This window comes from Alexandromys fortis, unplaced genomic scaffold (assembly GCF_014885135.2).
Source record: "Alexandromys fortis isolate MF-2015 unplaced genomic scaffold, M_Fortis_MF-2015_v1.1 scaffold_238, whole genome shotgun sequence".
Classification (NCBI taxonomy): Eukaryota; Metazoa; Chordata; class Mammalia; order Rodentia; family Cricetidae; genus Alexandromys; species Alexandromys fortis.
The window spans coordinates 719,375-741,912 of NW_026068126.1; the positions used below are offsets into that span (position 1 = coordinate 719,375).

Here is a 22,538-nt window from a genome sequence, read left to right on the forward strand (position 1 = left end):
TGACTTTGTGAAACAGTATATTGTATTCAAGACTTTTGCAAATAAGAAGTAGAAATTCATAAAGTATTTTGCTTATTTAAAATTTTTGAAGGGGATAATTACAAAACAGAGACTAAACTATACGCTGTTACCCGGTGCTGATTCTGGGTGCGCTTGGAATATTAACAGCTAACATTCTGAACTGTGGAAATTGGAGGGTTACGCCTTCTCCTCTGTTTGCATTTTGTAGGTCTAGAGAACCAAATTCCGAAGCCACCCGGTTACCACCTGAATCGAACATCTTTCTAATGCCTTCAACTGCTTTTGCTGGCTCTCGGCTAAATTCGGCTACCTCCGGCACATTTATCCCTGTCTCGACTCTTCTTCGGCTACAATCGGTTGACTCTCCTCTTGGATTCGGCTCCCTTCGGCTATGTCCGGCCTCTTCTTGTCTCAAACTCCACTGTTGCTGTTAACCTTCCTTCCGCGATCCTCCCGCCCCGGCGTTCAGCCCTTGCGTTCGGCCAGCGCTCGGCTAAGCTCGGCTCAGGTCGGCTCTTTCCGTTCTCGTCCGGTTACAACCCCGGAAGGACGCAAATGGAGCGGTGCCTGCCGGCCTTAGGCAAAGCAATGGCGCCGCTGCTGGAGTACGAGAGGCAGCTGGTACTGGAACTGCTCGACAGTGACGGGTTGGTGGTGTGCGCCCGCGGGCTTGGCGCCGACCGACTTCTCTACCATTTTCTGCGGTTGCACTGCCACCCGGCCTGCCTGGTGCTGGTGCTCAACACGCAGCCGGCCGAGGAGGTGCGACTGAGAGATGGGTGTTCTCGGGGGCGTAGGGACGTCCGAGCCGAGACCGGCGCGGCGTGAACGCCAAGCTGTGCGGTTGCAGGGGCCCCGAGCCAGCGCAGGTCTCAAACGGGACACGAAAGGGAATGAATTGAGATCCCTGGGGGAGATTCAGAGCGTCTACATAGTCCTAGGGCGCTGCGAAGGAGGGGAGAGAACCCCAGGGAAGTCCTAGTAGCTGCCAGGACATGCGAGGGCATTGAGTGCAGGGCTCTGGCACCGCGGGAGGACCCTGCGAAGGAGGGCAGCGCAAAATCTTGGCTTCCTCCCTTGACCCGGAGGGCACTTTATAGTGCTCTTCCGGAGAGATACAGAGCCTACAGCTTGAATACACTAAAAATACGGGTCCCACACACTCTGACAGTGAAAAAGAGAGGCGACTAGGCTACACATTAGTGGAGTGGGTTGGATTGCTCTACAAAGGAGTGAAGCTGTAGGGATAATGTTGAGTCTGGAAGTTAAGTATTAAGGGTGTTTCTGGTGACTGCTGAGTGGGGTCCCTAAAAGGGCAATGATGGGGATGGGGATGGCAAGGTCTCTGAGAGTAGTAGAAGATGGAAAAGGAGACCTTTAAGGATGCACAAAAGAGGGACTAGGGACATAAGGCCAGGAAGGAAGGGACTGGAAGCTAAGGCTATTAGGAGAGGTCAGTCCGGGTTAAGGAGAATAGGTGACCCAGAGGACAGTGGAGTGGGACATGTTGAGAGAGGAGAGCACAGCCTAGCATGATACATCTGCTGATCCTCTAGATGGTGTGGCCAGGAAGAAAATGCCATCTGAGAACAGGCTCTGTGGGACTCCCCTGGGTATCGCCTTTTCTTGACATGGGACTTCATGCAATGTAAGATGCCCAGGAGAGACTATCAGCCATGGGACCTTTGGACATTCTGACATTTCTCTAGGATGCATCAATACTGCTGTAACTAATGACACAGCATCAGCAGTGTAAAGCATTGTCCACAGAGAGGAACCCCTTACCTCACAGATATGTTGGCTGAAAACCTGGCTTTGGTGGGAAATAGTTTCAAGGTAGTAGAAAACTTTTAAGCCAAGGTTTTAAAAGGTTCTGTTTGGGGGTTTGTGTTGAATGGAAATAAGGACTGAAGCACAATTATGTCTTAGTGTAAGCTCCAAAGCACAACTAAACAAAACCTTAACTAAAGTGACTCAATTGGCTGGCGGGTATAAAGAAATAACTTAGTCTGTATATTTGCTGTGGTATTTAGGAATCAGACTGGAGACATTTTAAATCTCTGCATCCTATTTTAAAAGAATGCCCTGTGTTAAACAGCTTCCTAATGAGTATACTCTGATTTAGGAATATTTTATCAATCAGTTGAAGATAGAAGGAGTTGAACACCTCCCTCGACGTGTGACAAATGAAATCACAAGTAACAGTCGCTATGAAGTGTACACACAAGGTGGTATTATATTCGCAACAAGTCGAATACTTGTGGTTGATTTCTTGACTGATAGGATACCTTCAGATTTAATAACCGGTAAGAATTTGATATCTTCCTTATTTACAATGTGAGCATTTTTATTTGTGTCTGTCTCCTCTCCTAAATGCCACACTGGCTCTTATTGTCAAGCCTTGTTGTCAAACTGTTGGCATAATACCCGATACGTTGTAGGTGCTTAGTAAATATTTATGACACGTGTGGCTACATATCACTTAATGGCCACGGGTTCTCAGGCTGTGTGATTTAGCTATTGTATGAAGACCTTAGAGCTACATACATACAGAAACCTGCATGGATGGGCTAGAGGGGGGAGCAGAGGTTAAGGTTGCATCCTGCTCTTGCAAAAGACAGCTGCTCAGCTCCCAGCACCCATGCCAGTGGCTCACAGCTGACCCATAACTCCAGCTCCAGTGGCATCTGATACCTTCTTTGGCCTTCCAAGAGCACTGCACTCAACATGCACAAACATATGCATAATTTTTAAAGTAAAAATAAATTTTTAAAAATCCTAAATGCCAAAACTCAATCAGATATTGACCTCTTGATGCAACCAAGAGACACGGTATACATGAGCTGTTTGGGCCTGATGTTGCCCTTAGCACAGCACACTGTTTTATGGTTGATTTGTTTTTATAAGAAGGGGACCTCCAAAATAAGGAAGAAAAGCATAGTATAGTAAATTACCAGACAGTCATTTGCTACATTACCGAGTATTGTGTATATAACACATAATTGCACATGCTATACGTGTCTGGTGGCCCAGTGGTGTATTTGTTATAGCTGTTTTTATGTTTTGATGTTTTGCCTGCACCACATATATGTCTGGTATCTGCAGAGGCCAGAAGAGATCATTAGAATTCTGGAACTGGAGTTAGAGATGGTTGTGGGCCACCATGTGGGTTCTGGGAATCAAACCTGGATCCTCTGAGAGAAGAATAGTGCTCTTAAGCACTGAGCCCTCCCTCCCCAGCCACAGCCTTGTGTCAGCACACAAACCGTCAAAGGTCATGATCTGACAGAGGTGCGCCTACTGCAACACAGGTACCTTTCAGCTCTGTTTTAGCTTTTACGTCATTGTTCAATGTTGTGTGTAAGATATGGCCTGTTGTTTCCGAATCTTACTTTCACTGATAGCACTAGAGGGCACTATAAGACAGGAGGAGACAGGTTTCAGGCTCAGTCTCATTCTGAGGATTCTTCGAGGCAGGATCACCATTTTTGGACTAAGGTAGATGTAAGAGCCAGTGGCTGGCTGCTTTGCTTTTCTGGTCTTCAGGTTGAACCCCAGCTTCTGTCTCTGGGTTTTAGTAATCGTGCTACATTGTAGTTGACAGGCATTTGCCTTTTGGGCGTAGCCAGACTAGGTGTGTTTATCGATGTTCTTCATAGATCTCTAAATGAATTTGTTGCCCTTCCTTTTCCTATGATTTAAATTAACCTACATAGTTACTTAATACTTTGAGTGGGAGGTTTTAGCTAGGAGTAGTATAGAAGCAATCAATTTCATTATCATTTATTTCTTCAGAAACGGCTGCTTTCCCTGAAGCTAATCTAAGAGCCCTGTCACTCTGCCATTAAACTTCACCGGGCTTCTCTACCCAGAGTGCACAGGACGATATATTGCACTTGGCTCACCCGTAAGATCAACTTTGCACAGGGACGACTTGTTCGTCCTGGCCTGGAGAGCAGTGCAGGTGGCTCACACACTTGCCCCCTGTTGTTGACCTGCGTGCACACTGCTCGCCACTGAGTGTAGGAGGCAGGAAATGCAGATTCATGAGCACACTTCCCAATGTGTCCACCTTTTTTCCAGACTAGGCTTGGTGAGGTTCCTGGGGCTGAGGAAGGAGGTCTTGTCATTCTTTTCTGGCATCTTTATTGTCTCAGACAGTGGCTTGAGCCTCTTGGCCAGACACAACTGACTTACAAACACCAGCACGTGCTTAAAAACAAGGTCCTTCGCTTTCCTGAATTTCACTTGCTCATTTCTTTTTTTAAAAATTATTAATTGAAAATGGATTCTTCTCTCATACAATACATCCCAAATCCAACCATAGTTTCCCCTCCCTCCACTCCTTCCAGCTCCCCCCCCCCTTTCCCCTCTTCCCCAGACCCCCTCCCCCTCCATTTCCTCTTTAGAAAAGAGCAGGCCTCCAAGAAGTTAACAGACAAGCACAGCCAAACAAGATACACTAAGACAAGGCAAAGCCCTCATATCGAGACTGGACAAGGCTACCTGAGAGGGGGAAAGGGTCAGAGACACGCCCGCCCCACTGTTAGGAGTCCCACAAGAACACCAAGCTACCAGCCATAATAATTACATAGAGGACCTGGTGCAGACCCATGCAGGCCCCGTGTTTGCCACTTCAGTTCTGTGAGCACATGTGAGCCCTGCTTAATTCTGTGGGCCGAGTTCTGGTGTCCTCCATCCCCTGTAGTCTTTCCTCCCTTTCTTCATGGGGTTCCCCAATCTCTGAGGCCTGGGACCCAATGGAGACCTCCAATTTAGACTCTTCTCTCCCCATAATGTCTGGCTGTGGGTTTCTGCTCCTGCTTTCCTCTGCTGCCAGAGGAAGCATCTCTGATGATGACTGGACAAAGCACCAGTCTACGAGTATGGCAGAATATCATTAGGAATCATTTCATTAATTTTTTTAAGCTCATTCCTGTTTGGTTCTACTGCAGTTCTCTGGACCACCCAGTCTCCAGGCTCCACCCATCTCAGTCCCCAGACTCCACCTATCTCAGTCCCCAGACTCCACCCATCTCAGTCCCCAGACTCCACCTATCTCAGTCCCCAGACTGGGTTATTCTTTTGTTGTTATTTTTGTTTTGTTTGTTTTTTTGAGACAGGGTTTTCTATGAAACAGCTCTGGCTGTCCTGGAACTAGCTCTATAGGCCAGACTGGCCTCAAACTTGCAAAGATCCACCTGCCTCTGTCTTTCTGGGATTAAAGACAATGATGCCACCGCTTGGCTCAGTCTGAGTTGTTTGGGGATCTCCATGGGACCTCCTCTGCCAACATCCAGTCACAGCACTGGAACACTTGCCTGGCTACAAAAGATGGCCAGTTCATATTCCATATCCTCCTTAGTACTAGGAGTCCTCACTAAGTCACCCTTACAGATTCCAGAAAGTTCCCATTGCCACCCCAAAACCCCACTCCAGCTGTGGAGCCCCCTTCACCTCACCCCTCTGTTCCCATCCTCACCCACCCCTAGTCTGCCCACAGAATCTATTCTATTTTCCCTTCCCAGGGAGATCCATGCCCCCACCCCGTTAGCGCTCCTCTTTGCCTAGCCTTTCTGGGTTTATGGATTGTAGCTTCATTGTTTACTAACAGCTGCTGTCCACTCATAAGTGAACACAACCATATTTGTCCTTCTGGGTCTGGGTTACCTAACCCAGGATGATTCTGCTTGGATCTGAAAATTTCATGATGTTATTTTTTTTAACTGGTGAGTAATACTCCACTGTGTGAACCTGTCGTGTTTTCTTTTCGTTCTTCAGTTGAGTAGCATCTAGGTTGTTTCCAGTTTCTGGCTATTATGAATAAAGCACAGTGAACATTGTTGAGCAAGTGTCCTTGTGGTAGGATGGAGCACCCTTGAGTCCTGAGGTAGACTGAGTCCCCGTTTTCTGAGGAACTGGCATATTCATTTCCATGGTGGCCGTACAAGTGTGCAGTCCCAGCAGCGGTTCCCGGTGCGCTGCATTCTCACCAGCACGAGCTCTGTCATTGATCAGAACCCTTCTGACAGGTGCAAGATGGAGTCTCAAGGTAGTTTTGATTTGATTTCCCTAGTGGCTAAGAATGTTAAACATTTTTTTAAGTGTTTCTCAGTCATTTGAGATTCCTCTATTGATATTTCTGTTTAGATATGTACCCCAGTTTTAATTGGATTTTTTTAAAATCTACTTTCCTGAGTTCTTTATATATTTTAGATATTCAACCTCTATCAGATGTGGAGTTGGCAAAAATCTTTTTCCATTCCTTAGGCTGTTTCTGTACAGTGTCCTTTGCCTTGCAGAAACTTTTCAGTTTCATGAGATCCCTTTTATTAATTGTTGATCTTAGTTCGTGTGCTGTTGTTCTGTTCAGAAAGTTGTCTCCTGTGCCAATGAGTTCCAAGCTATTCCCCTCTTTCTCTTCTGTCTGGTTTAGTGTATCTGGTTTTATGTTGAGGTCATTGATCCACTTGGACTTGAGTTTTGTGCAGAGTGATAAATGTGGATCTATATGCCTTCTTCTGCAGGCTGACATAGAGTTTGACCAGCACCCTTTACTGAAGGTGCTGTCTTTTTTCCAGTGTGTATTTCTGGCCTCTTTATCATACAAGCAGTCAAGACACCCATACACATAAATGTATATATAATATTAAATATATATTTAAAAATATAAATATATATATATATTTAAAAAACATTGCCTCTGGCTGGGCAGTAGTGGTGCACACCTTTAATCCCAGTACTTGGGAGGCAGAGGCAGGTGGATTTCTGTGAGTTCGAGACCAGCCTGGTCTACAAGAGCTAGTTCCAGGACAGGCTCCAAAGCCACAGAGAAACCCTGTCTCGAAAAACCAAAACAATGCCTGTTGTGCCACTTGAACACAGAAATCCCTAGTAAACTGTACCAGTACCCTTTATAGCTTTTATAGCTGGAGATATCTGTCCTTCCAAAGCTTACTGCTTTATGTTGTGTAAATATGTTGCTAACACAAAGCCAATACGTGCAGTAGGATCAAAGAACCCATTGCCATTGTTCTTGAGTTCTCAGTAGTCCTCCTTGTCTGCTATGTTCAGCGAGACCGGTTTTAACCCAGGCTTTTTCAGACCCAGGCCAGCTGGCCTTGGTGAGTTCCCGATAGAACATCCCCATTGGCTTTGTGGGAGCCTAGGCAGTTTCGTGGATGCTCACCTTACTAGACCTGGATGGAGGTGGGTGGTCCTTGGACTTCCCACAGAGCAGGGAATCCTGATTGCTCTTTGGGCTGATGAGGGAGGGGGACTTGGTTGGGGGAGGGGGAGGGGAAAGGGGGGGTGGCGGTGGGGAAGAGGCAGAAGTCTTAAATAAATAAATAAACAAATAAACAAACAAACAAAAACAAAAATCTGTTGCTAACATGAAAACATCTTCTAGAAACTACCACTAGATGTCAATATTGCACCATACTAGATGTCAGGTTGCCCTGACTGGGCCTGCACAGTCTGAATTAACACCCTCTCCGGGCTCAGCCTACAGGAACTGCCAGAATCAGGTCCACCCTGGTCTATGCTGTCCTGTCTCATGAGAGGCTTCTGTGGCACTGAAGCCCTCTCCACACACACTCTAGGACCCCCAAGGGGCTTCACTCGCAGGAAGCGTGTGGTAGAGCCTCTGTCAGCCCTACTTCCGGATGATCTTGGTCAGCTCCCCCCCCCAACTGCCTTTGTAAAAAATTTTTAAGTTTTTTTTTTCATTTTACATACCAACCACAGTTCCCCCTCCCTCCTCCTACTCCCTCCTCCACCTTCCTCTCACCCAACCACCCCCCATCCACTTCTCAGAGAGGGTAAGGCCCATGGGGAGTCTGGTATATCAAGTTGAGGCAGGACCAAGCCCCTCCCCACTGTGTGGCGGCTGAGCAAGGCATCCCACCATAGCGAATGGGTTCTAAAAATCCCATTCATGTACTGTGGATAAATCCTGGCCCCACTGCCAATGGCCCCACAGACTGGCCAAGCCACACAACTGTCACCCTCATTCAGAGGGCCTAGTTCTGTCCTATGCAGGTTCCCCGCTATCTGCAGAGTCAGTGAGCTCCCACTAGCTTAGGTAAGCTGTTCCTATGGATTTCCCCATCATGGTCATGACCCCTTTGCTCATATGATCGCACTTCCCTCTCCTTTTTTTAATCTTAAAATAATCCTTACATAAAATGAAAACGCACAAAGCCCTCTGAGCATGACTGTAGGAGCAAGCCTTGATTGCACGATGAACCGTTGGGGACATTTCCTATCCAAGTCATAACATCAGGTGGCCCAGAGTGGCCCAGCCTCAGAATCCTTACCTGAATCCTGTTTGCCAAGCCTAGCTGTGCCTGGGCCTGGAGTTGGGGTCAGCTTTCCCCTCCCCCTGGATTCCAAGGCCATGGCAGCCTCTTGGAGCACATGTCCTGCCGTACTGTTTTCAGTTTTATGTGCTCTTTCTGTTGTGTGCACTTAATGTGGGCCAGAGGAAGAGAGTGACCATCCTGCTCTATCACTGTGCACCTTATGCCCATGGGACAAGGTCTCATGGACTGAAGGCAGGTTGGAACCTGCAGCAGCCCCAGTGACCCTGTGTCTCTGCCTCCTACAGCTCTACAGCCAGTGTGCACAGGGTGGCCATGTCAAATACTACAGGACCACCTCCCAGCCCCCTGTATAATGTTTCAACACAGTTTGCAGGATCCTTGGGAAGGCCACCTGCTAAGTTTAGAATATTTTCTGAGCAATAAGTCAGTCCACCACGTTCACCAGTATGATTGGAAGGTCTTTGTCCATAAATTTGTAAATAAATTTTCCTTGGCTAGGGAGAATAAATTGTAGTGCCAGCCACCTTAGTCCAGGATTTCAAAATAAAGTAATAGAATCTGTGAGTTATTGAATGACAAGAAGGGCACATTGATCTCTGTGTCATTTTCAGGACTCGATTAGTGAGGAGAGCAGGCCCCAAACAAGTGCATGTATGTACATGTATGTGTTGATGCAGCTTGATTTAGGTCTAAAAAGACGGAGAATCATTACAGAATGGTAAGTTCGACCCAGAAATGATGTCTGTTCTCTGTTATATCTCCTGCTTCTCTTTGTCACTAAACACACATGGTACCAACAGGGCCAACAAGATGGCTCAGTGGGTAAAGGCACTTTGTCTCCAAGCCTGACCTGAGTTCCATCACCAGAGTCTGTGCAGTGGAAGGAGAGAACCAACCCGGAAGTTGACCTCTGACATCCACCTGTGCCATGCCACACACACACACACACATATGCTCACACACGCAGCACACGCACACACACACGCTCATGCACACTAGCAAATAATCAGAATGGTAGTGCATTCAAGATCTGTTTAAAATTAAGAAACATTTATCACTGTCTTTCTACATGCATATGTGTGTAGGTGTGCACATGTGTGGACACCCAGAATTGACATCAGGTCGGTCGGTCGGTCGGTCTCTCTCTCTCTCTCTCTCTCTCTCTCTCTCTCTCTCTCTCCTTTATTTATTGAGACAGGGTCACTTGCTGAAGCTAGAGCTTGCCAATCTGCTGCCTACCCACACAGACCTAGCTGTTATACAGGTTCTAGATGTACATGACAAGTGCTTTATCCCCCGAGCCATCTCTTCAGCCCTCATTCTTGTCTTTAAGATGCAGAGGTATCATACTAGTCAGAGCACAAAAGCCATGTATTGCCAGGCATGGTGGTACACGCCTGTAATCAGGAGGCTGAGGAAGGAGGATCATGAGTTTAATTAAGGCCAGGCTAAGTTAAATATCAAGTGCTTGCTTCTACAAACAAAACAAAATGTTGTGTTAAGCTTGCTCATTAAAGGTTTTTTGTTTAACTCATGTGATTTGCCTCTTTATTTTATCTGATGGAGGTAGATGCTCCCCTGACTATAAAACGGAGCTATTTTATGTAGTCCATCCACTCACCTGTGTGCCGTTCAAGTTGTCTGCTCTTTATCTTCCTTGGTCTGGCCCCTTTGTGGTCCAGACGCCCAGGAGACCCCCTCCCTTCCCTCCACTTTCCATTTGCACACTCAGCACTGAAGTTCAAACACAGATCACCACCTGTGCGCTCTAGTTTCATGTCCACTTGACAGAAGCTGGAGTCTTTGGAGAGGAGGATGCCTCCCCTGAGAAAATGCCTCAGTAAGCCTGGGCTGTAGACAAGCCTGTAGGGCATTTCCTTAGTGGTCTCCATGGAGGGGGATTGTGGGTGGTGCAACCCCTGGGCTGGTGGTCCTGGGTTCTATAAGAAAACAGGCTGAGCAACCCAGGAGGAATGAGCCAATAAGCAGCACTCCTCCAAGGCCTCTGCATGATCTCCTGCCTCCAGATTCCTGCCCTGACTTCCTGTTCAGTGATGTGGAAGTGTAAGCCTAGTAAACGCTTTCCTCACTAGCTTGCGTTTGGTCGTGGTGTTCCATCACAGCAGTACAACCGTGACTGGGGTGCCACCCTTGCTCACGCTCCTCCCTCCGACTGGTTTCCTCCTTTGCACTTGTAACATTAAATATTTTACTCAAGTTATTTCAAATTCCACAAAAGAACATGACTTATGTCTGTGCCCATCCTAGAGCAGGGCCTGCCTGTTTTCAAGTACATGTTCCAGAGGAAGGGAATGAGCCGGAATAAGCGTGGCAATCACCCGTGCACACCACAACCCCTGTCTTCTCCAGAGTTACTGTTGTACTCTACTAAATCCCCCTTCTATACGTAGAGCTTCACCTGTAAGTTCTGTCACTTACAGAGCCTGACCACTCCACCCCCACAGGCATCCTTGTGTACAGAGCACACAGAATCATTGAGTCCTGCCAAGAAGCCTTCATCCTGCGTCTTTTCCGCCAGAAAAACAAGCGTGGCTTCATCAAAGCTTTCACAGACAACGCTGTAGCTTTTGACACTGGTTTTTGTCATGTGGAGAGAGTGATGAGGAACCTTTTTGTGAGGAAGCTCTACCTGTGGCCAAGGTAATGACATTATGGGACCGCTTTGTGAGCAGAAGAGCCATAACTTAGCTGCACTTTACTGCGGTTGATAAAACCCATGTGAAACTTGCCATTCTGTCTTTGTAAATACATTTGTGCATGTGTGTATCAATTTTGTGAAAAATACTGGTTGTATGGTTATTCTTTTGTTTAATTGTTCCTTATTTCAGAAGTAAAACCCACCAATAAGTGACCAAATAGTGTTTTGGTACTGGAGGCACAGTTAGCTCAGCCTTGCTGTTAGAAGCACACGGCAGAGCCAACAAGACCACTCAAGGGGTAAAGGTGCTTGCCGCCAAACCCTGAGGATCTGAGTTCAATCTTGAGGACCCAAATGGAAGGAAAGGAAGAATTGACTATTGTCTTCTAGCTTTGAGTGCTCACAAGGAAATAAAAAACATGTACTTTGAAAAGAATTGGAGTAAGGGTAGCAAGATGGCTCAGTGGGTAAAAGTGCTGGCTGCTGACCTTGATGCCTGGGGGTCAGTCCCCAGGACCCACGGTTGTCCTGTGAGCATCACACATGCACACAAAATAAGAGTGATCGGTTTTTTGTTATTTTTTGTTTGTTTTGTTTAGTAGGGACTCAAAGCAGCTGTAGATAGTAGGAACTCAGTGGCTGGGGCCGTGTTCCCTTGCCAGCACTTGGTTTTGAGCCTGTCTTGGTTTAGTAACACCCCTCTTCAGCAAGACCCAGTGTGTTCTTAAGTCCTGGCATTTTGCTTCTATTGTGTTTGTAGCTGTTGATTTTGGAAACTCTGTCTCCTTAGGTTCCATGTAGCAGTCAACTCGTTCTTAGAACAGCACAAGCCTGAAGTGGTGGAGATCCACGTGTCCATGACTCCTGCCATGCTCTCTATCCAAACAGCCATACTAGACATCTTAAGCGCATGTCTGAAGGAGCTGAAGTGCCACAACCCATCTCTAGAAGTGGAAGATTTGTCGTTAGAAAATGCTCTTGGGAAGCCATTTGACAAGGTCCACTTCCTTCCCTTCCTTCCGCTGCACAGCTGGTTAGGTGGTCGTCCACTTCCTTCCCTTCTTTTCGCTGCACAGCTGGTTAGGTGGTCGTTTTAAAGCACACACGGCATTTTAATATTCAGTTGTCCTGGTTTAAAGCGGGGCTGCTTACCTACTGGGAAATAGTAACTTAGTGGCATCTGTGTTTGGCATGTCAGCATACGGCTGACTTTTCTGTTACATGGTGAGTAAATGTCCTATTGGAAGTATAATCAGTGTCTCTGTTCCACGATGACCGGAGCTGGGTATCTGGAGACACGGAGTCTATAAGGGAATGCTTCATAATTATACATTCCTGAATTTACCATCTTTTTTAAAATAGAAAGGTGCATTTCTTGATGGAGGGTATTTCTGTTTTTGTTTTGAGACAGGGTCTCACTGTGTCTCCTTGGCTGGCCTAGAACTTACAGAGATATGCATGCCTCTGCCTCCCAAGTGCTGGGACTAAAGGCAATTTTTATTACTGAGACCTCTGTTCTGTCTTCAAAATTATGTTCTGAACAGAGAAAATGCTAAGTCTTCAATATAAGGAATTTTTCTTGTTTTTGCACCATAGCTTAATATTAGATATGTAAGTGTTCAGCCCTATAGTGAATTAAATAGCTCCAGAATGGTACCTTTTAAAAGTTCAGGTAGCATTTTTTAAATTTATTTATTATGTATACAGTGCATGGATAATATATATATTATATGTATACCTGCAGGTCAGTAGAGGGCACAAGATCTCATTACATATGGTTGTGAGCCACCACGTGGTTGCTGGGAATTGAACTTGAGACCTCTGGAAGAGCAGTCAGTGTGCTTAACCTCTGAGACATCTCTCCAGCCCCCAAGTAGCATTTTTTAAGAACATGCTACTGTCTTTTGAACTGTGACTCCACCTTGGTGTCACTGGGAACAGTGTGTGAGGATTGTGCAGGAGTGGTCCACCTACATGAAGTATTCATGTGTGCTCTGTCCTGTCTCTCTTTGTCCTAGAGTGCATTTGTCTGAGTGCATGGTGATAACAAATCTTAGTGTTCTAATAGAGTAGTAGTCCTAGAAACGCAGAATGCTTAGTGTTCTAATAGAGTAGTAGTCCTAGAAACGCAGAATGCTTGATTGAACACTGATTGCTGGCTGATGTCACTGGCTGGGGAGAATCAAGGATTGGATTGGACATCCTCACATTAATCACATCTAAATATAGATAGATCTTGCATCAGGTAAAACAAAAACTTGAGGTTCTGTGCATCTTTAAGAGAAGTTGCCATTGTAGAATGGCTCTCGCCTTCCTGTTACCTTGTCACATGCACCCCTCAGGCACCCCGTCTGCTCAATGTGAGCTGTCAGATAAAGCTACTATTTCTGTTTCTAACAAGTTGCTGGCTTTTGGTACTTAGCAGACCTTTTCTGTCTGTATGTAGTGTATTTGTGTATGTCTGCATACATGTGCCACTGTGTGTTATGTCTGTGTGCTGTGTACATGTGTGTGTATGGGTGTTGTACATGCTTCTGAATGTATAGAGGCCAGTGGAGGACATAGGGTGACTTCTCTATCACTTCTTTCGCTGAACCTAAAGCTAAGCTGACAGCTAGAATGTCCCAGAGATCTTTCTGTCTCTGCCCCTCATAGTTCCGAGGTTATAAGGCACACGCCTGTCTTCTTATGTGGGTGCTGGGGATTTTAACTCAGGTCCTCCTGAGCCATCTGACAGTCAGTTAATAAGAATTAAAGGAGATTAACTTCATCCCATCATAAAAATAGTAGTAATAAGATATACTTTTAAAACATTAATAGGAGCCGGGCGGTGGTGGCGCACGCCTTTAATCCCAGCACTTGGGAGGCAGAGGCAGGCGGATCTCTGTGAGTTCGAGACCAGCAGTGTTCTAGCCACTTTCTTGGAAAGAAATATTTAGTGAAATATAAATAACAAAATATTTAGAATTTTAAATATGCTTTTACATATACATATAAGGTTAGTGAATAACCCTTATTGAAAGCATGGCTATGTTGAGAAAAGCTATAATGAACATATCTTAGCAGTAATAAATTATATTCTTTTTTCAGACAATCCGCCATTATTTGGACCCTTTATGGCACCAGCTTGGAGCCAAGACTAAATCCTTGGTGCAGGATCTGAAGATACTAAGGACCCTACTGCAGTATCTCTCTCAGTATGACTGTGTGACATTTCTCAATCTTCTGGAGTCTCTGAGAGCCACAGAGAAAGTGTTTGGCCAGAACTCAGGTGGGAGATGGAAACACTGATGTTATTCTGGGCGTGGTTGGGATGAAGTGTGCGGGAGGATGCTGTATTCAGCTGCACGTTATAAACTGTGTTCCATCTCATTGCACAAGGATGTAGAAGCTTTAGTGAAAGCTAATGCTCCCGCCTACTTAACTTCTGTTCTGTATATTAAATATTCATAGCCATTCCAGGCGGCTTTATTTCCAGAAAAGACTTTGTAGTACAGACAGTCTCCAATTTGGAACTGGGTTGTGTTCTGGAAGTTTAGTTGGTAGGAATTTAAAATTAATTTTACTCAAAGAGACCCCAAGGAATGGGTTTTATCTACTAGAGTGCCAAAGCACTAAGAGATTTGTTTAGAAATATATCCATGTACAGTGACGTTATGCTAACTACTCAAGACCCTTGAGTCCTAAGGTCGAATTTTATGCACTCAATAATTTTTACTGCTTCTTTGGACATTCTTAAGTAACAGAATACAGAAATAGGGATATGGCACCATGTAGAGCACATACATAGCACGTGTATGTTCCCCAGTATTGTGTGCACCCAAAAGCAATGAACTGTGAACTACAAAGTACACGAGAAAAGGCTTCACTAGCTGGTGGTACCCCTGCCTCGGGCTATTCAGAGTGGAGCTTCCTGCCCAGCCATGAAAATGTCAACACAGTTGTCTTAAAATTATTGTAAAGAAAGTTTGGATATCTCATACCCCATGGAGACCTCTTGGGGAGCCCTGAAGGAGTCCCTTGGCCATACTTTGAAAACCACTGGTCTAGTTGAGCCGAGGCCACAGCAGCAAGAGTCACTAAGGCACAGCTGCTGGGAAAGCAAGATTGTAGTGAGTGGCCCAGGTGGGTTATGTGCCGTTAGAGTGTTTAAAACTACCACTAACTGAAGCCCTTCTTTTTAACCATTTTCTTAGGTTGGCTTTTCCTGGATGCTAGCACCTCCATGTTTGTGAATGCCCGTGCACGTGTTTATCGTGTTCCAGATGCCAAACTGAATAAAAAGGCCAAAATGTCCGAGAAGGTGGCGAATGCAGAAGCGCAAGGTCAGGCTCAGATGCCTCTCTGTTCACGTTGGTGTGGGAGCAGGAGCCAGAGTAACACATGTTACTTCTGTTACACATGTGAATGCCTGCGGTGTGTGGGAAGAGCACGCATGAAGACCGGCTGAGGGCCACTGCCAGAGAGCACCGGGGTCAAGGCCAGGCACCTTACTTCTTACTGCTACATAAGAAACAGTTCAGCCATTACTATTCTGGGCACTGAAAAGCTTAGTGAAACATTATAGCATTCTTTGCAACGTTTAAAGATTATAAATATGCCAGCCAGAAGTGACTAGTCTGTATTCTAGTTTATACCTCGTAAGTGCCAAGTGTCACTTTTTCTAAGGCCTGGGATGGAATAGTTAACACTTATTTCTACCTAGTTTAAAGATCTATTCAAAATAGTGTGTTCGTAATCTGTTTGAATGCTTTTAGAAAAAATAATTGTTACCTGCTTTTAGCCATGTTCGGGATTGTAGGAAGCACAGGCACATTAGAAATAATAAATATTGGTGGCATCTACTCCGTGCATGCCGTCACCTCTGCACATTCTGGCAGATGGGGCAGCAGCTTTTTCCAGGGAAGCAGCTCCTGTGTAGTAGGCTGGACACCCAAGGACATGTCAGCGATGCTAGTTTTCTGTTGTGGGAAAGCTTTTGGCACGGTTTGGCTAAAAATCATACAGGATGTGGTTACATTTTATTTCTACACAGAAACAAAAAAGGAGCTGGTCCTAGAATGCAACCCAAAGTGGGAGGCATTAAGTGAAATCCTGAAAGAAATCGAAGCTGAAAATAAGGAGAGTGAAGCCCTTGGAGGTCCAGGTAGGAGCAAAGGGAGATGGTGACATTGGCTTAACCTTTGTTTTTGTTTCTGAGACAAGAACTCATTGGCCCAGATTGGCTTTGAGCTTGCTGTGCATCTGAGGCTGGCCTTGACTTTCTGATTTTTCTTCCCTATACTTCCTAGTATTAGATTCCGGGCAGGTGCCCCAAGACCCCACACAGCACACTGGCATTAGCTGTCAATCACATGGCTCCCAAGGCCGCTTCAATTTGTTGTGCTTTTCTCCGAGTTGAGTTATTCTGTATTCACGAAGTACATTCTTCACTGCCTGGCTTCTTGGGACCTATTTAAAATTCAGCAAATTTCCATGTATATATTCACCAGGTTTTAAATCTCGAATCTCCAAGGAATCAGTTAGTGGTGTTTCTGTTTTATATCCCTAGCCAAGTGTCTTTCCAAAGAAGCTTGAATGCCTCTACTAACTGAGCCCTTAAAAAACAATTCCAAGTTCTGGGCCTTCTACCTGCAAACATGTGCTAACAGATGAACACAGCACACTACGCCAGAACTGTAAATTCAAAGTAAAACTAGATAAAGAGAAAATCCACATGTTTGAAAGTACTGACTTAATCTTAACTGCAAAGTAATAAAGGCAAGCAGGGTGATATAGTGGGCCCTGGGTAAATGAGAGCAAGGCACAATGGTTTCACCACAGTGAAACCAACTAGTCTGTGCACTACTTAAATGGATAGTCTTTCCAACGACGCTGAAGGGCTGGTGGGGTGGTGCAGCAGTTAGGAGCCCTTGCTGCTCTTGCAGAAGGTGATGTTCAGGCCCAGCACCCATATTGGGTAGCTCATGAGCATTTGTAGCTCCAGCTCCAGGGGATCTAGTGCCCTCTGAGCTCCAAGGCATCTGCATGTTCACATGCACAAATAAAAAATGAATCTTTTTTTAAAAGGCGTTTGATCCTTATATTAGTAGATACTGGTGATAATTACCCAAAACTTACAGTACTGTGATCTAAGATCCAAGGTCTCAAATGCTCACTTAGATAAGGTACAAAGACTGATAAAATGTGGGGTGAGGTTTCCCAATACCAGATGATGTGATGTTGACATTAGTTTATCTCCTTCTAGGCTTCTTTCACATGGTTGTTAAAGTCATTCAGATGTGCCCAACCCTTGTTCTGCAACCAGGATAGCTAGGCCTATGGACCAACACAAGGGCTTACACTTAAAGCATTAGGAGCGGCTGGTGAGATGGCTCAACCTTTGCTGCCAAACTAGACAACCTAAGTACAGTCCCTGGAAACCACGTGGTGGAGGAGAACAGGGTTTCTGACCTACACACAGACACTAAATAAATAAATTTAACCAAAACTTATAGTTAAAACAACTGAGGGTTTTGTAACTTGGTTACACAGTTTTCAAGAGGCTCAACTAGAAACTTGTTCTGTAATCCAGACTGTCCTTGAACTTGGAACAGCCCTCCTGAGTGCTGGGATTAAAGGCTGTCATGGCGTTGGTTTTTATGACAATCATTTTCATTTGACTCAGCTAACTAACTGGAAATTCTCTCATTTTTATCTCTGTATACACGCTTTACACATGCATAACAACTTTACTAACTCGAGAAGACATCTTAAATGTTGTTAAGAGTAAGCCCCTGCTCTCAGCTGTATTTCCATGTTAGCTGCTTGGAACTTAAACTACACCAGTTTCTCAGCTCATTGTTAGTTAGGATAGTGACATTGATGAGCTGATTATGTCTCCAGACTTTGCAATGCTGTTTTTATTGCTCTAATATCAACCTTTAGATATAATCTTCTCTGTGAATTACTTTTCTACTTTTCTTAAGAATTTCATTTTACATTCCAATCACAGTTTTCCCTCTCCCTCCTCCCTCCCTCCCCTCACATCCCCCCAGCCCACCCCACCCTCACCCACTCCTCCCAAAGGTTAAAGCCTTGCACATTAAGTTGAGACAGGACCAAGCCCCCCCCTGCCCCCCCCCCNCCCCCCCCTGCATCAAGGCTGAGCAAAGCATCCCACCATAGGGAATGGGTTCCAAAAAACTAGCTCATGCACCAGGGCTAGATCCTGGTCCCACTACCAGAGACCCCCTCAGACAGACCAAGCTACACAACTGTTTCCCACATTCAGAGGGCTTAAGTCCTGTGCAGCCTCCACAGCTGTCGGTCTAGAGTTTGTGAGTTCCCACCAGCTTGATTCAGCTGTCTCTGTAGATTTCCCCTTCATGATCTTAACCTACCTTGCTCATAAATTCCCTCCTCCCTCTCTTCGACTGGATTCCCAGAGCTTACTTTTCTACTTTAAAGATAAAAAATCACCTCCATCTTGGGAGTGAAAGCAAGCCATTCTTTCTTATGATTTAAGATTTGACATTTGAATATATCCATTTGGGCTATATTTTGGCATCTAGAAGCCTCTAGAAAATTAGTCATTAGAAGTTTCGTCAAAGCTTCTGTTCTACCTCGGCTCTGCTTTCACTAAAGTGATTAGTCCTGGCCTTGGCGTCACTCTGAATCCATCTGGAGGTAACAGTGTGGGATTGGGGTCCCCGCCCTTTTTTAAGTAATTTATAAATTGGGTTCTTTACCAAGGGTTTCTCTAGAAGGGGACAGGGGACCCAGGGTGACCCAAAGGAGCCGAGAATGGGAGTGAGCAAGCAAGCATGCGTTCTCTGATTGCAGGCCAGGTGCTGATCTGTGCAAGTGATGACCGTACATGCTGCCAGCTCAGAGACTACCTGACCATGGGGGCGGAAGCCTTCCTGCTGCGGCTCTACAGGAAAACCTTTGAGAAGGACAGCAAAGCTGAAGAAGTGTGGGTGAATTTTAGAAAGGAGGATGGTGCAAAGAGAACCAAGAAGTCTGACAAGAGACCCAAAGATGCCCAGAACAAAGAACGCACCACTACCAAAAAGGGGGCTCCCAGAAGGAAGAAGCGAGAGCTGACTCTGACGCAAGTGATAGGGACTGCTGAGGAGCCGCCAGAGGAAGGGGCAGCGGAGGTCACCAGTAGCCCAGAAGGCTGCGGAGGGGAGGTTCAGCACGAAGCTTTTGATTTAAATTTGTCATCTGATGCGGCCTATGGCATCCTGAAAGAGCCTCTGACCATCATCCATCCGCTTCTGGGGTGCAGCGACCCCTATGCCCTGACGCGGGTACTGCACGAGGTGGAGCCCAGATACGTGGTTCTGTACGATGCAGAGCTTACCTTCGTCCGCCAGCTGGAGATTTACAGGGCCAGCAGGCCAGGGAAGCCGCTGAGGCAAGTCTGCTTGGTGGTTCTGTGGGCTTAAAGACAAAAGCTGACTGACCTGCCTGGGGGTTTTCTTACCTTTAATCCACCGTGAGGTTGGTTTGTCCCTGTTTTGTGGCATGAGGAAGTCAGCCACCCCTGTTCAATTACAATCTTCCAGCACCTCTAGCATTTTTCCTGCCTTGTTCATAGCTGTCTTTATGTCTGAGTGTGTCTCTTCCAGGGTACACTATCTGTAAAGTCTAGGAAATTTATGACGTTCTGTGTAATATCAAAGAGACTGTGCTAATGACATAGCCAAATGTTCTTAATCTCCTAAAACACCCTGTAAAGTTTTAAACGTTCTTCACTGTGTGTTGGTGTGTGCACACCATGACAACTTGCAGGAGCTAGTCAATGCCTTCCCTCCTGTGGGCTCCAGGGATTGCACTCAGATAGGAAGTCTCTACCTATTGAGCCCCCTCACCATCGCCCAGTTTACAGACATTAAGACATGACTCTAGGTTTTATTCTTATAAAAACCAAAGTGTTTTAGGAATTACTGTACCAAGTTTTCTTGGGTTTCTAGAAATATCTCTTAAAAATCTATCAGTCTATCAGATGAGAAAGTGATGTTTCTCAAAGAATACAATGTTCTCGCTCTTCAGCTAGCTCAGGAGAAATAAACATCAAAATTAATATCTTGAACTCGGTCTGAACCAGAAACAGAGCCAAGAGAAGCCTTTGTAGCAGGGTAACTAAGTCAGCCTTTCCGAGCAGAGGCCTTCTCAGGAGCCCAGCCTGCACTGCGAGCCAGTCAGCTACCCAGCCTCCAGCCAGGGACTCCCAGGTAGTGTATGTGCACCAAGCTTCTTGCCCAAAACCCTGTCTTGTTTGAATCGAAATGTCAAGCATAGAAGAGACCTGGGAATTCAGCTGTTCGCCTTGTCAGTGGGAAACTGAGGCCCAGAAATAGAAGTTGATTTGGCTTCAGACAACGTGGTACATCCACGGAGCAGCTCATGTCGTCTAACTCACCCAGCGACCTGTCCCCTTCTGCGCCTCAAAGTAAGGTAGTCTGGGAAGTGCGGGACGCACCTCTAACAGGGTGAGGTGGGGGTGGCATGAGGCACAGGACACAACCTCAGCCACAGAAGGAAAGCGATCTGGTTTTTAATGATGTATGTGTACGCGTGCACCAGTCGCCAGAGACGCAGAGTGACAGGCAGCTAGAAGCCACTGAGTGTGAGTGCTGGAAGCTTAATGCTGGCCCTCCGGAAGAGCAGGAAACACTCTTAACCAACTCTCTCCAGCCCCCAGAGCAGAGCCCTTTAGAGACAAAATGCATCAAAAGAGTGAGATTCCTGATGCTATCCGTGTGTTCGTGTAAAGCATATTTAGCTCTGGTCTGTTGTGATGTGAGCAGAGGAACTGAGAAAGTACTGTGAGGTGAAGGCCTTAAATATTTAATGTGTTTGCTTGTCGCCAGCAGTGAGCTGTCCTAAGCTGGTTCTGATGATGATTGTCCAACTTTTAAGCTGTGGTTTGGCAGAAGTACAAAGAAAAAAGTTGAGAAAAGAAGCCTCTAAGAGATGTATGGGTTTTTTTTATTTGTTTATAGTTGTAAAGAAAGAGTTCTGTTATCCAGTTATATTTCAGTATTTACCTAAACTGTGTTCCTCCAGTTGTTGAAAAGAAAAGGAAGCCTCTCGGGTACCAGCCCTAGGAGGCGGGGTCCATGTAGCTCCACGTGAGCCTGTGTGCTGCGCGTGAGCGGGCCTCGCTCTTACTTGGCTTTCTTTGCTCAAGTGTCCAGGGCTCCCTTTCTCAGATTCTCTACTGTGCTGTCTCCCCAGGGATTAAGAAGCTATGGTTCTGCAACCTAACGAGTTCTGTCTTAACCCACAGGGTTTACTTTCTTATCTATGGAGGCTCCACGGAAGAGCAGCGCTACCTGACGGCTCTGCGAAAGGAGAAAGAGGCCTTTGAGAAGCTCATCCGGTGAGGTGGTGGCCCTTCCCAGGGTCAGTGGACGGCCATCGTCCTTAGGAAGAGAGGCAGGAGAAAAGGGAAGGGGGAGGCTGGTCCCTGGGGCCTGCCTCACGCACCCCTCCTCTCCCTCTCTCACCCCTGCAGGAGCTTAGTGTGGGTTTAGTGAGTAGAATCTAAGTTGTATCCCTTACCTGAAATACTTGGAACCAGAAGTATTTTAAAATTTATAATAGTTTCCTACGCGTAATAAGATGTGTTAGTGACAGAATCCAATCTTGAACATGAAGGTAGTAGTGTGTCTGCTATTTCTGTGGCCTGGAGGCCATTGGAGGCAACATTTGGGCGTGACTGTGGGTCCCTTCAGCACAGGACTGGGTGTGGGATTCGCTTCCCACCCTGCTGTGTCTGTGGGTTCCTTCAGCACTGGGTATGGAGTTCTCTTCCCACCCTGCTGTGCTGAGCAGCCACACACTCTGCATTTCATAGCACTTTGAGTTTCTATCAGAGATGTGTGAAGGAAACTGCTTCTCATCCATAGCGTCCGGCACCAGACGCACTTGCTTCCCCAGAAGATGGCTCTCCAGCCTGCACCCTCTGCACTGTGAATTTTCCCACCTTAGACAAGCCTGCTTGTCTGCAGATGCTAAGGTAGCTGCTCTCCCATTTCTGGCCACTGGAACTAGAATCACTCTAAGGTGGTATTTAAAAAAAAAAAAAAAAAGGTGTGCTGTTTTTTGAATGTGTGTATGTTTTTGAGAGTGGATATCATGTTGCCAATCATGGTAGGAAATGCTTTTCAGTTTAACGTGAGCTGTTATGGACAGTCACAAACTGACTGTTGCCTCTCACCCCTAAGCGCCTGAGGAGCTCAGATGACCCACCAGTAAACATACCAATAGACTGCCATGGACTAAGAAGCCAGGATTAGACCAACCATCCTAGACCCTGACCCAGAGAAAGCAATGGCCTACATCTTCTTAACTGACTTTCCATGCCTTGAACGTTGGCAGTGTGCAGGGGCAGTAAGCCTAGCTCTGAGCTAGACAGAATCTCAGAGTGGTCAGTGTCCCACAGGCCTAGCTGTGGGTGCTCATCCTCTCTCCTCTCTCATCCTCTGTATATTCTTTTTTTTTTTTTTTTTTTTTTTTTTTTTTTTTTTTTTTTT

The 22,538-nt window shown here is 45.9% G+C and overlaps 1 protein-coding gene across 3 annotated transcripts in view; it reads left to right on the forward strand.

The window, feature by feature from the left end:
- Nucleotides 1-546: 546 nt before the first annotated feature.
- Ercc4 (ERCC excision repair 4, endonuclease catalytic subunit) overlaps nucleotides 547-22,538 on the forward strand; it is a 28,246-nt gene continuing 6,254 nt past the window's right edge. The window contains exons 1-10 of one of the 3 annotated variants that reach the window (XM_050125782.1): nucleotides 2,195-2,327; nucleotides 5,803-6,073; nucleotides 8,960-9,066; nucleotides 10,814-11,009; nucleotides 11,798-12,005; nucleotides 14,098-14,278; nucleotides 15,204-15,332; nucleotides 16,043-16,153; nucleotides 18,832-19,411; nucleotides 21,290-21,382. In XM_050125782.1, the coding sequence (XP_049981739.1) occupies nucleotides 10,969-11,009; nucleotides 11,798-12,005; nucleotides 14,098-14,278; nucleotides 15,204-15,332; nucleotides 16,043-16,153; nucleotides 18,832-19,411; nucleotides 21,290-21,382 (1,343 nt within the window). In that variant the 5' untranslated portion in view covers nucleotides 2,195-2,327; nucleotides 5,803-6,073; nucleotides 8,960-9,066; nucleotides 10,814-10,968. Of the gene's footprint in view, nucleotides 784-2,146; nucleotides 2,328-5,802; nucleotides 6,074-8,959; nucleotides 9,067-10,813; nucleotides 11,010-11,797; nucleotides 12,006-14,097; nucleotides 14,279-15,203; nucleotides 15,333-16,042; nucleotides 16,154-18,831; nucleotides 19,412-21,289; nucleotides 21,383-22,538 lie in introns of those variants that run through there. The other 2 variants (XM_050125781.1, XM_050125783.1) reach the window with 2 other exon arrangements.